The 14,718-nt window shown below is 55.3% G+C and overlaps 1 protein-coding gene across 1 annotated transcript; it reads right to left on the bottom strand.

Annotated features, from left to right (window-relative positions):
• Window positions 1–646: 646 nt before the first annotated feature.
• NDST1 (N-deacetylase and N-sulfotransferase 1) lies at window positions 647–9,869 on the bottom strand. Its single transcript, XM_005418734.2, has 14 exons — window positions 8,970–9,869; window positions 7,965–8,447; window positions 7,672–7,759; window positions 7,302–7,456; window positions 6,100–6,285; window positions 5,593–5,721; window positions 5,252–5,434; window positions 4,823–4,919; window positions 4,553–4,676; window positions 4,209–4,383; window positions 3,827–4,018; window positions 2,646–2,755; window positions 1,820–1,922; window positions 647–1,715 (listed from the first exon to the last, which is right to left on the bottom strand). The coding sequence occupies exons 1-14, from the start codon at window positions 9,477–9,479 to the stop codon at window positions 1,596–1,598; spliced, it is 2,655 nt and encodes an 884-aa protein (XP_005418791.1). The 5' UTR covers window positions 9,480–9,869; the 3' UTR covers window positions 647–1,595.
• Between the last annotated feature and the right edge of the window lie 4,849 nt (window positions 9,870–14,718).

The raw sequence follows: 14,718 nt of genomic DNA, 5'->3' as shown, positions 1-14,718 counted from the left end.
CCCCCAGAGATGGGCCCAAAGGCAGCCAGGACCCCCAGGGGCAGGGCTGGATCATGTCAGCGAGGAGAGACACAGGCAACAACAGCAAATAAAACCAGAGCCCCCCCATTTATTAGCAGTTGGTTCAAGAGGACCCTACACCAGTGCTTGGGAGCCTCCCCAGCACAGCCCCATGGCCCCAGATGTGGCCAAAGGGGCTCCTGTGAAACATCCAGGTGGGAACGCTGCTGCCAGCAGGGCAGTGAGACATCCACCCCACTGCCCTGGCCCCAAAGGGGCAGCACTGGGCATTGCCTCCCCTGCCATGGAGCCACTGCCATCCCACACCCTGCAGGGCAGCTCCATCCAAGGGGAACTGTGGGCCCCTATCCCAGGAAACCTGTGATGGCTCAGCCTCCTGTGCCAGCAATCCCAGGGCGTGGGAGAGGCTGCAGCTCTGTGCAGCCCCACCGGTACAAAGATGTGTCTCCCACTGGGAAACCCTCCAGTTTCCCCACTGACCTCTGTCCATGTCACGTCTAACAACCAAAGAGACCACGTAAAACCCTCGGGGTTTAGGTACAAATCCTGGCACTGAAGAAAAACACCACCCTGCAAAATGGGAACCAAATGAACACCCCCCCCACCCCCGTAAAACCCAGCATTATTAAAATACTTTCGTTTTTAATATTCAAGAGGTTTGAAGTTCTCTCAGCATTCTTCTGATTGCCTTTATCCCAATGTCTGCTCTGTCCCCGAGCTCTCCTCCATGCCAGGGTGTGCTGGGCACCACTTGGCTTTACCACAGGAAACACCACATGTGTACAAGAGTGCAGGAAGGGCTTGGGGGTCATGAGCATACTGGGACCAGTATGCCCAGACCAGCATGCCAGCCCCTTCTCCTGCTAGGCCACATTCCCACCACACTGCCCATGGAGGGGGAGCCAGAGGTTGAGGAGCTGGAATATGATGAGAGAGATGACAAAAGAAATTGTGCCCCAGTCTTTGAAGAAAAATCCACCTTGTTCTCAGCTTTTCCAAGTAGGTGCTGGGGGAATCCAGCAAACTCCTCTGTTTCCTGCCACGAGGCTGATGGCAGGAGTGGATCTGGTTTCCTCTGTGCTTTGGGTCTCCACCAGCTCCATCCCTCTGCTCCAGCTCAGCAAAGTCACCACCAGTGCACCCAGAACAGCTCCTCCACCCTTGGACCAGGAAGTGAGGGACAGCTCTGGTGCTGCTGTCAGGCCCAATGCAGTTGGAACCCATTTTTGAGCAGAGAAAGGGGGAATTTGTGCCACTTCCCTATGCCAGAGCAGGGCGGGAAGGGATGAGGAATTAAAAAGGAAAAATAAAATGAAAGAGATACAGGTGTGGGGCAGGCAGAGAGGTGGGAGCACAGGGATTGCAGAGTTGGATCACTGCTCAGACAGCCTCCAGTGGAGCTCTGCTCCTGGGGGTCCTCTCCAAGCCTCTGGTGCAGCCATACGCTCCTGGGGATCCCCTCCAAGGCTCCAGTGATGCTCCTGGGGTCCCCTCCAAGGCCAGGTATTGCTGAGAAGGTCCTGCTGGCACAGGGTCAGCCCCGCTCAGGTATTGCTGGGGGGTGGCAGCAGCAGCTACCTGGTGCTCTGCAGCTCCTCCCGCAGCCAGGTGGGCAGAGTCTGCCCCATTTTGTACAGGAGCTTGGAGAGCTCTATGTTATGGTCCCTGTAATAGTCTCGCAGGAAGGAGCGTGACTGCAACGGGAGAGCAAAGAGGAGAGTCAGGGGACCAGCCTGGAGCTCACCAGCCCAGCACAGCCCTGCTCAGGACCAGCCCAGGAGGCTTTCTGCATACTCACATCTGAATCCATCTCGGGGTACTTCCTCCCTTTGCTCTTTCCCAAGCATTTCGTTTTCCCTCCATCCAGAAGCTGACACCAGAATCCTTTCTTTGGATCAAACCTGTGAAGTGAGAGCTCTGCCTCAGCCCTCTTATCCCCTCACACCTTACATGGACATCCTGTCCAGCAGGTCCCACTGCTGTCCAGCCCTGCACAGGGCACTTCTCCACCTCTGGAATCCACAGCCCAGCTAACATCTTGTCATCAACCCCCTGGTACCACAGGCTCCCCCTGCAGCTGTGCAATAAGCAGTCCAAGGCTCATTCATTGCCCCGATGAGGGAGCAGAGTCTACCTGGGTTTAATTACCATTTTCTGTGGCACTTTTGTCCCTGGATGCCCTCAAGTGCCCCACAGCACCTGGGTGGACACATACCTAGGCAAGCCATGGCAGAGGTAAATTATTATTTCTCTAGGAGCTCTGGAGACTTCCAACAGTGGAGTTTAATGGAAGGCTCAGAGCAAGGTGACACCTCCAGAGGTGCCACACAGCCTGCAGCTGCTCTCAAGCATTTATGAGATGGAGTGCCAGGGCTCAATACCATCATCTGTGTCACAAATGCTGAAATCTGCTCCAGGAGCCCAGGGCTGCTCTTGGGCTGCCTGGAGTGACCTCACTGTGGTGTCTGGATAAGTCTCAGGTGAAAGCTCAGCCTCATCCAGCTCACCAGCAGCTCTGTGGAGAGGCCAGGGCTGGGGGCTGCTCTGGGGCAGGGTCCCCAGGGCAATACAGTGCATGGCAGCAATGGCAGGGTGGAGGAAGGAGAAGCTGGGGAAGGACTCACGCCAGGGTCTTGTGATAATCGATGAAGTTGGTCACGCCGAGGAATTTCTGGACCGTGTCCATCACCTTGGCGGGTTCTGTTCGGAGCAGCTTGCCATCCAGCACCAGGATCTACAGGGAGCAAGGCACAGGGGTGAGGTGTCACTGGCTCCCAGCCCTGCTCTCCTGAGGCAAGAGGACACCTTTAACACACCTTAGATCACCTTGGAGCCAAATCTGCCACCAGGACACCTGCTAAATACCAATGTGCCCTGGTGCTCCCTTATACTGGCTGCTGGAAAATGAAATGCAACTAAAGCCAGGGCCAGGAACCACCCAGGACAACATCAGAGCTTCTGCTCAGGGCTACCCAACCCACAGGCAGCTGGGATTGCAACACAGCAATTACACTAGCAGCAGGCAACTAATAAGACTTTATAAGGTTAATCAACAGTGGAAAAATCATTCAGGGATTGATCCCATGCTCTCCAGCAGTGCTGCACTGTGTGGGTCACAGCAGGGCTGGCATCCAGCTCCCATTTTCCCTGCAGACAGCTTGAACTTTGGGCAGCTTCACCTGCTATTTTTGTCCTGTTCAATGCCATGGTGACACCAGACAGGGCAGCCCCAGGGGTCTGTGGCCAAGAGTGAGGGTGAGTGTTGGGTGACCCTGCAGAGCCACCCACAGCCTTCTGCCCCACTCCCTTTCAACCCTGCTGTGACAACCCACACAAGGCCATCTTTGTATCTTATCCATCACCAGGCTCCCTTCTTGCACAGCACCTCTCCTCTGCCCCTTCTCCAAGCACTTTTCCTCCTCTCCCCGTAGTTTGTACAGTGTAAGAAAAACAGCTCCCATGGGAACAACTCCACAGCAGACCTTGGATCCAAGATCTCTTTCCCCCACATCCTTGCCTGGGTGAGGGCTGTAGGACTGGTTGCTGTGACAGTGTTCACAGGGGTCTTAGGATGAGGGAAGAGAGGAGGATCTGACTCTATGTTTCAGAAGGCTTGATTTATTATTTTATGATATATATTACATTTGAACTATACTAAAAGAATAGAAGAAAGGATTTCATCAGAAGGCTAGCTAAGAATAGAAGAAAAAGGAATAATAACAAAGGCTTGTGGCTCGGACTCCCTGTCTGAGCCAGCTGACTGTGATTGGCCATTAATTACAAACAACCACATGAGACCAATCACAGATCCACCTGTTGCATTCCACAGCAGCAGATAATCAATGTTGAGCCAGCGCTCGATGTGGGTGGCGTACCAGCCCGGCACCAGGCAGCGGCTCTGCAGCGCCCGCAGCCGCGGCCCGGCCTCGGGCCCCGCCGTGATCACCTCGTGGAATGTGTACTTCAGGGCAACCACGTCATCGTGAGCTCGCTGGTGCTGTCAGGCAGGAGCAAGGCAGGTTTGTCACCGGGGTAACCCAAATCCTGGGCTGCCCACGAGGTGCGGCAGCTCCCAGGCCACCACGATGCATCCTCACGCATCACGTTCAGCCACAGTCACCCCACATCCCAAACCAAGCCCACCATCCCACAGGACTGCCCCACCCAGGGGAGAGGCAGAGGCTGACCTGATACCAGGAGTAGGCTCGATCTGCAGGGTTGATGAGGATGGTGATGATTTTGGCCTTGGACAGCAGGGCTGCAGCTCGCCGGGGAGCCACTTCAGAGTCAAAGTAGTTGGCACTTTTCTCGAAGTAGAAGTCAGAGGTGGTGTTGGAGGGGATGGGGAAGAATTCCATGTACCTGGGGGAGGCACAGTGTGAGGCTGGCAGACAGGCACCACAAGATGGCCCCAGCACCGCCCTCACAGGTGACATCTCAGACACTCAGAAGGGAAACCTCACAGCACCAGTGCTCGCCTTCCCAAAGTTATGGGCACTCCCAGCACTGTCCCCACAATGCAGAGACCTACCAGTCGATGCCCTTGTGGTAGTTGTGTCCATTGAAGAACTGTATCTCCTCAAAGGTCTCTGAGCTGGGGTAGTTGCTGCTCAGGTCCGGGTGCATCCCCAGGAAGAGATAAAGGGCAGTTGTTCCTTTGAATAGATAGAACGAGGGAGCTGACACAGGCCAAACCTCCCTCCAAGCTCTGCTTCAGGGCAGGAGGGCTGACAGAGGCTCTTTGTGGGTCCTGTCAAGTCCCCCAGCATGCTCACAGAAAACTGAAGGTGAAGGGAATCACCTGTTTTTTGAGGCCCAATGATAAGAAGCTTCGGGAATCGGTCACAGGTCTTTTCTTTGGACCAAATGTCCTTGTGTCGTTTGTCTTCACAGGGATCCTGAAATACAGAGTGGAGGATCAGAGACAGAGCAGCCTGGATGGGACCCAACACCACTGCTCAGCCCCTCCAGCCTCAGCAGACACAGGGGAGGCCACTCTGCTCAGCAGACAGGACAAAGACCAGGCTTATCTCCAGGTCTACAGGACAAACCCCTTTCTGGCACTGCCTGCAGAACCAGGGAGAGGTGAAAAGGCACAGCTTACCCTGGGAACCAGAAAGAAATCCAGGTTGGAAGCTACCTGAGGCCCAAAGCAGGGCCAGCTGTACCCCACTACCCTCTCCCAGCACAATAAAAAGGATCAGCCCCCCTACTATAGGCACAGGGGTACCTGCCACAGTGGGTCCTTCTCCTCGGAAAAGATCTGGAAGTATTTCTGTGCCAGCTGCACGGGGGGCAATGTCTGCAGCTTCAAGTTGGTCCAGGAGTTGAGGAAGCGGACCAGGTGCTTGAAGGTGTACAAGCCCAGGCGGTCGTTGCCATAGTTGGACAGGTGGGTCATGAAGATGCTGATCTGAAGCCAAGAGGACAGAGCAGGGGTTAGTGGAGCCTCACCCAGCAGCCATCCCACAAATGGCCCCACCCTGGCTGAGGACACTGGGGACATCTCCCACAGCAGGGCCAGGACAGCTCTGCAAGACACCTGTCTGTCTGTCCCTGGGCAGTACTTACAGGGTTCAGGAGGACAGTCAGGAACAGTTCACCCCCGTTGATGATTTTGTCCAGCTCACTGGAGCCACCAGGGTATTCATTGTAGAAAATGGTGTGTGTGAACAGGCCACAGGTTTGCCGGGGGAGTACCTGGGGCAGGAAAAAAGATATGGATGGAGCAGGTGGAGAGCCAGGGCAATGAAATGGCCAAATGGCCTCCTCCAGGCTTTGAGAGCTGGGTCTCCTTCCCTTCCCAACAAAAAGGGGGAACCTGACCTGCACCACTTGGAGGCCAGGACCAGTTCCACTGCCCCTCACCACCCTTGCCTTGAATCAATACACAGAAGGGAAGGACGTGGACAGATGGAAACACCAAAAACTGTCCTCACAAAAGCTTCACCCATGCAGGATGAGCAAGGGGGAACAACACCCTCAAAGTGGAGCTGCACAGAAACCATGTCCCGAGGTGCTGGTTCTGGTGGGAGAGGCAGGAGAAGAGAAGCCCCAGAGACAAAGGGAAGCACCCACCATGATGCCGTTGTGGATGAAGCCGCGGCGGTAGCGGGCGGGTTTCAGGTGGGGATATTCCTCCGTGCTCGTCACCCTGATGGACCAAACCTGCTTCCAGGCCTCGTACAGCTGCACGTGCACAGGGTACACGCCCGAGTGGTGGGGGGCCACAGCGTACCCCATGTCGGTGGGGATGCCATGCTCCTGCAGAGAACAGAGTGTGGAACGGGTGACTGGAGACCCCAAAATCACAAACCAATCCTCTCCATTCCCAGCTAAAACTGTCTAGTTGTGCCTCTGCATCATCTCCTAAGCCTGGCTGTCTCCACGAAAGGGAGCCCAGGAGCAGCCATGCTGGGTGGACACCCACTCCCCTGCTTCATTCAGACCATCCTCATCCCTGTCTTCTGCTGTCACCCACAGCACAGCCACAGCCAAGCTGTTGTGTGAAGAATGAGGAGGTACAGCTATATAGGTCTGCAGATTGGTTTGTATCAGTAGATACAAAACGGCCTGGAAATTCTGAGTTGGAACATTGCCCATCCAAAGGAGGAAAGGTCTAGTCTCTCTCTAATTAAGCACTTGTAATTATCAGATAATAAATTCAAGTTAGGTTGAAGATCCCTCTCTTAGGCCATAGGATCCAATTATTAATAGGTCTGGTTTAACCAGTTCAGATTCAAGACAGCTGTCAGTCAGTCACAGCATGAACTGGTGTCAGTGCCACACAAAGGACAGCCCAAGACCAAGCTGAAGGTCAGAGCCTGCCTTTACAACCAAACATGCCCCTGACGGTTCAGCCTGTAGAGGGAGTTTCCATCAGCCAGAGACTCCCAGCACAGCCACGGCTCCAGAATCCCACATCATCACCAGCACAGAGTCACACGGTGCCAGGCTGAGCATCCCCCTGCACTGCACCTCTGCATCCCCACGGTTCCAGGCCAGGTGAGCACGGTTGCAGGGCACAGAGTCTCCCCTTGAACAGCCACTGGGGCAGCACTGCCACAGCAACAAGTTGGCTGCTGCAGATAAATCCTTTAGCTCTTGTTACTGGAGTATAAATGGATTTACCCACACAGCTGCAACATGGGGGACATGACTTAATGTCATCAGGTCCCTCTGCTCCAGCAAGAAGGGGGCATTCCCTCGGAATCTTCTTTGCTCCTCTTCCACCATCCTCCCCTCACCACAAGCAACCCCACTGGAAGCATCTTACTCACAACAGCGAATTTCTTGTTTAAGGTCATCTGCTCAGCGAGAACCGACTGGTTGTGGAAGAGGTGAGGCTGCATGTGGCTCCACATGTGGGGGAACCACCAGAACTCCTTCACGTAGGACAGCAGCAGGTCATCACCTTCGTCCTCAGCATCAGTACCTGCGACATGACACTTGCTGTCAGCACTGAGCACAGAGAGCTGTGTGAGCAGCTGGGGCAGGGCCAGCCCCTCTTGGTGGCCAGGTGATGGAAGAATAGGGTGGGATGCCTGAGGACTCTCCTACAGCCCCGACAGTACCCTCTCTGAGCACCAAATGGTGCCCCAGCACCAGCTGTACAGCACCCAGGAGAAGTGGTGCCCTTGCCCTCCTCACCTGTGTGGAAGAATTTCCCTGAGTATCCCAGGTTGAAGGTGAAGTTCGGGATGTGGGTGCGCAGCTCGTTCTGGGTGTCAAACAGTGCCTGGGAGAAGGGGAGAGAAAGCAAAGTGTCCTCAGCACGTGGCCTCAGGGACAGCTGCCACATCAGGGCAAGCACCAATGTCCCTGAGCGCTTCGCAGAGGGGCTCACACAGGGACAGGGGAGCAGCAAAGTTCATCTCTGGAGCACCCCTGAGCAAGCACAAGTATCCAGCCCTGCCCACCCAGCCAGGAGAGCACAGACGCACCTTGACATCTTCCACCTTCATGCGTGTGCCCTCCTTGCCCACAAAGATGTCATCAATGTCCACCAGGATGTAGCGGTCAAGGGGCAGAGACAACCTCTTGCCCGTCAGGAAGGAGACAGAGTCCACAAAGACCAACTTGTGCAGCCAGAAGTTGAGGTTGTTGCCGAAGAGCACCCTCTGAATGCCATCGTGGAGGCCCAGGTCCTGCATCACGGTGGTGTGCAGGGCAGCATCCACGCTCATGTGAGGGATGGACTCAGCTGACTTGGTCTTGGCCAGGAGGACAGGCTCATAGGTGGAGTGGTTGGACTGGAAGACAGTCCAGTCCTCCCCGGGCAGCACACCCTTCTCCACCTCACTGGGCCGCGTGATGTAGAGCAGGGGCGACTTGGGGTTGATGCTGCAGTCCTTCAGCGCCAGGTTGGAGTGGAGGAAGAGTGGGAAGCCCTTCAGCTGGGCACTCAGAAGGCTGTTCTCATTTGCCTGCATGGGGAAAATGGGAGCTACAGGAGATGGGACACTGGGGACAAGGCAGGGGCTCGCCAACAGCCACAACAACAGAGGCAGCAGCTCACCACCCCTTGAGATCCAGGTTCTGGGTTCTCTCTTTCCTCTCTGGAGAATGAATGGAGTGCCCTCATCCCCCTCACACACTCAGTCCTGCTCATGTCCTGTGTGCAAAGTGCACCAAGGCTAGGAGCCCTGGGCAGGAGAAGGGCTGCTGAGCAAAATATCTATTTGTGCTTTTAGCAAACCCCAGCACGGGTCACTGCTGGAAAACAAGTGCTAAAAGCAACTGGACTGATCCCAGAAGTGTGGTTTTCCCCCCCACATCTCCAAAGGCCACATAGCCCTTCCAAAGCGAGAGAGCTTCTTTGCTAGAAGCCTGTGCTCCACACCAACTCACGCTGCTTGCAGAAATCATGGGGAGGGCAAAGTCCCTGGGGGGGGAGCAGGACACAGGGCTCACATCTGGCCTGGCCATGGGATTTGGTTTGCCCTTACCTTGAAGAAGCCGATGATGCCCACGCCGTACTCCACGCAGTACTTGTCCAGCAGCTCCCGGTTCCAGGCGTCCAGGTTGACGTACTTGAGGATGTTCTCGTAGATGATGAGCGCAAAGCGTCCCCGGTCCTTGTCGGTCAGCGTGGGCATGTCCCCCTTCCCCGGGGCAATCTCTGTCCTGTATTTGAAGCGACTCGACTCCAAAATGGCCACAATCTCCTGGCCCAGCTGGGAGTAGAGGCTCTCCACGAAGACCAGCACCAAGGGGTCCGTGCGGGAGGAGTCGGCCACCTTGAGGGTCTTCAGTGGCAGCAAGCGGGAAGGGGCGACCTTGGGCTCATCGCAGTCCGGCCCCGCCACGTCCCCAGAGGGCTCCAAGCCCCTTTTCCACCCATATAAATAATAAGCAGAGACGAAAACACTGAGCAGGCAGAAGGCAAAGAGCAGGAGCAACACCACCTGTGGAGAGAGCTGCCAGATACCCCGCCGGGCCCTGGCCAGCACAGTCATCCTTGCATCTGCTAGGTGAGGTGGGGTCCCTCTCCCCTGCCTGCCCCCTCCCCTCAAGAGCCCCGGGGAGGGGAAGAAGCAAGCAACCAACCAACAAAAGATCAGGTAAAATCAAATTGAATACTACTAATAAATTAAAATACTAGCAGGCCGCCTGTGCAGGCTCTCTCCCCTCCAGCAGTCCGGCGTCCCTCGCCGTCTGCTTCATGTCACCATGGCAGAGGCACCAAGAGTCCCCTTGCCGAGCCAAAATTCCTGTGGTGATGGCAGCAGCAGCAGCAGCAGCAGCTCCATGGCCTCAGTGGGGCGAGGGGGCGGCAGGCGGCCTCGGCGTGGATCCTGCTGGGAACGTGGGCATGGCGGATCCCTGCTTCCCCGGCTCCACACGGCGCCCTGAGAGAGAGGGATGGGATGAGAGGGCAGGGATAGTGCCAACCTGCTGCTGTTGTTTCTGCCAGCCTGACAGCCCCAGCAGAGTCCTCACGAGCTCACTGGCGTGCCAGGGCTTGCCACAAGAATGCTGTGGCACCGGGGATGCAGCAGGAGTGCAGCACACAGCTGTGCCGTGGGATCCCGGCTGTGGGTGCACCTGGAGTGCAGGTGCCTCCCCAGGTGCTATGGAGGGGAGCCCCCAGCCTCTGGTACCTCAAGCACTTGGAGAAGCAGCCCCATTCCTCCCTGTGCCCAGCAGGAGCTGCATCTGCTGAAGAGAATGGGGGGTGGTCTGAGCCCCCATGGGCCAGCTCAGCTGGCAGGGAGGGACACGGGAGGGACATGGGGAATCTGCCAGCTGGGTGGCTCAAGGCTGAGCCAGGAGCCGCCAGCCAAGGTCACCGAGATGGGAATGCAGGAGTGTCCACGTGGAGCCAAAGGGACCTTGGGAATATTTTTGTCTTCCCTGTGAAAGGCTCATTTGAAAAAAGAAAAGGAAAACAATAAGTACTGCTTGCCAGAAGGTGAAGCCAACTAGGGGACAGACTGATGAGGCCAATGTGTTTAAGGAAAAGAAGTGACAAACAGCATTGTCCCCAGACTCACTACCAGTGCTGGGGACAAGGGCAGGAGTCCCTGCTCCTCCCAGGGAGAGCTCCCTGTGCCCTGCCAGCACCGTGGCTGAGCACCCTTCCAGCTGACACCAGTTGGGCTCCTAACAGGATTAAACGTGGCCGGCTGAGCGGCACTGTGGATTACAGGCTGGGGCTTGGCAGGGTAATCCTGTCATCCGTGCCCTTCCCAGCAGCAACTCCTGCTCCAGGCAGTGCTTCCCAACCCTGCCAACATGGCACTGCTTCAGCCAGGCCTCTGTAGGTGCTGTTGGCAGCCAGTCTCCTTGCAGCCTCCATCACTGTCTCTTCCTTCACCATCTCCAGGACACACCAGCAATCTGGGCATGCTGGGCATGGTGGAACACCTGGGTTTACTGATTTGTAATTTATATTTGTGCATATGGATGATCTCCAGGCACGACCAAGAGAGATTGCACCTTCTCTCCTTAGCCCCCCTGAGGTGTGTCCTGTCTGTTCCACTTCAGTCCTTCTGCCCCTCCAACATCCCTGAGACAACAGCCCCTCTGGGGTTTTAGGACAGGGCACTTCTCCAGGTCTGTTGATTTTAGGGATGTGCTTGTGCTGAGGAAGGCTTCCCTGCATCTCCCTGCCTAGGGATGCAGAGAGCTGGGAATGCATTATGCAGCACCTGGCTGTGCCATCCCACTCCCTCTCCATTTCTTTCACCTGCCAGGAGCAGAGGGTGCTGGCAGCTGCATTCCCACAGTGACGGGCGGGCAAATGGCAGCAGTGGGTTTGATGCCAAGCACCAGAGCCAGCAGCTGATGGACAGGACTGTGTGTCCATCCTTGCTCCACCCTCCATGAAATAGGGAAGAGGGCTCTGCATCTACATCACCTGCCATTTCCAAGGGCGCTTCATTAGTCCATTCTCTGCTAAGAGCTTTTAATTACCGGTACTTAATGACCAGGCTTTGGAGACAGCATCTCCAGCCAGACTCTGAGTCTCCCCAGGCTGCCACGTCAAAGCCTGCCCAGGCAGGGGGCCAGCACTGGACCCCCGGAGCAGCCAGGTGTGAGCTGGGGCTGGGATGGGCAGCATCCTGCCCCAAGGACTGCCACTGTGGCAGGAAGCAGGCAGGAATCCTGCTCTGCCAGTTCACTGCCAGAGCAAACCCTCCACGGGGAGCATGCCAAGGGCTCTGGGGCAATACTGCAGGGTGGGGATGCTCCTGCCCAGGGCTTTCCCCTGCACAGTGGGTGCTGGCTGCATCCTGCCCAGTAAACCCCTGCACAGCCCCAGCAGTGGTGGAAGAGCTGATAGCTCATAGCCACAGAAGGAAGCAGGTTCATGCCCAAAAGCACAAAACAAGTCCTTGAGACCAACAGCTTCTCTAAAACAAAAAACAGAAACAAGATGGTAAAATTTAAAAAACCACAAGACCTGGCAAGGTGACAGCTGGGGTCAAACTTCCTTTTAACCTGATTTTTAGACGCTGCTAAGGTGCCTTTTAAAACCACAGTGGTTATTGAAAAGGCACCAGCTGGAAATGTCAACCTGAGTCTCACACACAGACCTCAGGCCCCCAAAATCGGTGCTGGCAGGCTCCCATCACTGGGCAGGTGCTCAGCCACAGCTGCCCATCAAGGACCCCGGGAGAAAGAGCCCTGGAAAATGCTCTTTTCTCGTGGGTCTCTGAGCAATGCCCTGGCACAGACTCCAGTGGAGAGGAGGCTCAGTGAGGAGGCTTAGCCACTGTGCTCTTAATCCGGCTGCCCTGACAAACACAATCAGCATCCAAGCAGCTCCCGGCGTGGCTGGGAGCCCGGAGCGCCCTGCGGAGCCGGATCCGACCCCAGGACGGGCAGGGAGCACAACCAGGGGACAGGGAAAACCTTTACTTTTCAAATCTAAGAGAGCTACAGGAGGAAAGGGAAAACGTTTGAAAAGCTTTTCAAAACACACCCCCTGGTGCAGTTTGGGGATGGTGGTTTCCCCCTGCTCAGAGTTATTTTCCACAGATACTGCCTGGGGAACCACTGCACCTCAGAAAGTCAGGGAGGCACCTGATGGGATGAGAGGGAATGAAACCATCTCCATTAGTGGCTTACAGCACTCTTCCTTTAAATTCCAGTGAGATTTTGCAGGGATGCAATGGAAGGATTGAATATAAGCAAGGAAGTGCAAACAGATCTGGAGGACAGGGAAGGGTCAGTGATCCCAGAAGACAGCCACAGCAGGGTTTGATTTATTGGGGGGTGGAATAGGTCTGGCTGCAGGTGCAAGCAGTGAAGATCAGGCAGTTCACAAGTCCCATATGTCAGATAAATCAACTGTCCCAAGCCCATGGCTCAGAAACAAGAGGAGAGCTCAAAACCACAGGTGTGACAGAGCAAGAAATTGCTCACACATTTCCCTTACACCACTTTGGAAAGGGTGGAAGGGGAAGAGCAGGCATCCACCGTCATGCAGAAAATACTTCAAGATTCTGTGCAAGAACCTTGGTCCCCAATTCTAGGAGCTCCAAAACCTCTAACATTCAACCCACAGAGATGAAGCCACATCCTAAACATCACAGATGGGTCACCCTGCTCCTCTCTCCTGCTGGCACCCTTTGGGTGGGCACCCCTGCTTCTCACTCCTCATCAGCGCAGGGAGAGACCCACCACTGCTGATTAATCACCTCCTCAGCACCATGCCAGCTCCACTCCTCCATGTGAGCCAGCCCTGGGGGTTAAGCATGGATGGAGGAGGATTTAGAGGCAGGATGCTAAATTGCATTGCACAGCTCAGCGATTTGCAGTCACTCCTGCTCGCTCCAACACTTCCCTTCCCCTCTCCGACCACTGCAGGGAATGTGGATGGATCAGCCCCACCTACACATCTGCTGCACCTCCCACTTGAAAGCAAAAGGCTACTGGAAGGTCTGAATTTGGCCAGGCTGGGACACAGGCCCCCAGCAGACGGATAGTGCTCATCCAAACCCACCTTCTGTCTCTCCCACACCTCAGGCACCCTCACCAGCACCCCCAGAGATCACCAAGTGGCGCCCTGCAGCCCTGGGAATCAGCACTACCTGTAAAATATGCACAAGAGACAGCCAAATCATTATTAATAGGTTTAAGTTCCCTCTAGAGGGAATCCCCTTCACTCACTGGTAATATTTAGAGGGCTACAGATCTAAAACCACTGAGCTAAGCATGTCCTTAGAGGGGAGATTAATGCCATCACATTATTCAGGAGACAACTGCAAGCTCAAGACAGGGGAGGTTGCTTTGAAAATGAAAAAGTAACTGGCATGGAAAAATGGCCTTTAAACACCCACCTCTGCACTGCTGCCTCTATCAGCTCTAAATGACAGTGATCCCATCTATGACTGGAAATATCTGCAGGCAGCTGGAAGCACTGGCAAGGGAAGAGAGCTATCTCAGGGTGGGAAGGACCACTGGCTGACCCTGTCCCCATCTCCTCCCTCCCCAGCCACAGGTGGACCCACTGACCAAGAGAAGGCACAATCAGGAGATGATCTCCTTTATTGTGGTGCATGGTGGGGTGATGATCCCACCAGGATGCTCCTGGAGCTGGGGCACAACCCCTGGGCACAGGATTGAACCATAGCAGCCCAGGAAGAGAAAGCCAGCATTAAAACTTCAGCCACGGCAAAACCAAGAATTTTTCCTGGTGATCCCCATGTCCTGACAGCCTGGATGAGCCTTTAGGATGGGCCCAAGACACTTGGACAACTGTAGGGACATCCATGTGCCTCCTGCCAAGCTGCAAAGCTTGGGTGTCTGGGCAGGGGAGAGAAATGAGGAGCAGACAGAGAGGGGAAAACACAGAGAAGGACACAGAGGAGCAGAAAGGAGCTTGTCCCAGTCACCCACTTGCCAGAGGTTTTGTAATGCCAGATAAGGAGCATCTTAGTAGTAATTACACAGGCTGCTTAAGTGCTTTGCAAACAGTAGTTACAACCTACCAGGGAGAAAAACACCCTGCTCTGGGAGAGGGACAATCCCAGTGCTCCTTTCCTGAGGACACCAGCCTTCCACCAGTGCCCAAGAGGTGCCAAGTTAAAAATGGACAAGGGCAGCCCCAGCAGCTGCCCCTGAGACAGGCAGTCACAGGCAGCCACTGGTGCTGCTCCCACTGCAAACACACATGGATCAGCTTCTCCCCTTCCTGCACAGTCTGGGTATGACCAAAAACAAGGGAGTATCAGGAAAACTCATCTG

Source organism: Geospiza fortis, unplaced genomic scaffold (assembly GCF_000277835.1).
Source record: "Geospiza fortis unplaced genomic scaffold, GeoFor_1.0 scaffold55, whole genome shotgun sequence".
Classification (NCBI taxonomy): Eukaryota; Metazoa; Chordata; class Aves; order Passeriformes; family Thraupidae; genus Geospiza; species Geospiza fortis.
This window is presented reverse-complemented; position numbering and strand designations above follow the sequence as displayed.

Coding starts and splice junctions, on each gene's coding strand:
- NDST1 (XM_005418734.2), bottom strand. CDS start 9,479: ATGACTGTGCTGGCCAGGGCCCGGCGGGGTATCTGGCAGCTCTCTCCA. Junction 4,384..4,552: donor TACCACAAGGGCATCGACTG/GTAGGTCTCTGC, acceptor TGCCTCCCCCAG/GTACATGGAATTCTTCCCCA. Junction 1,923..2,645: donor GATTATCACAAGACCCTGGC/GTGAGTCCTTCC, acceptor CTCACTTCACAG/GTTTGATCCAAAGAAAGGAT.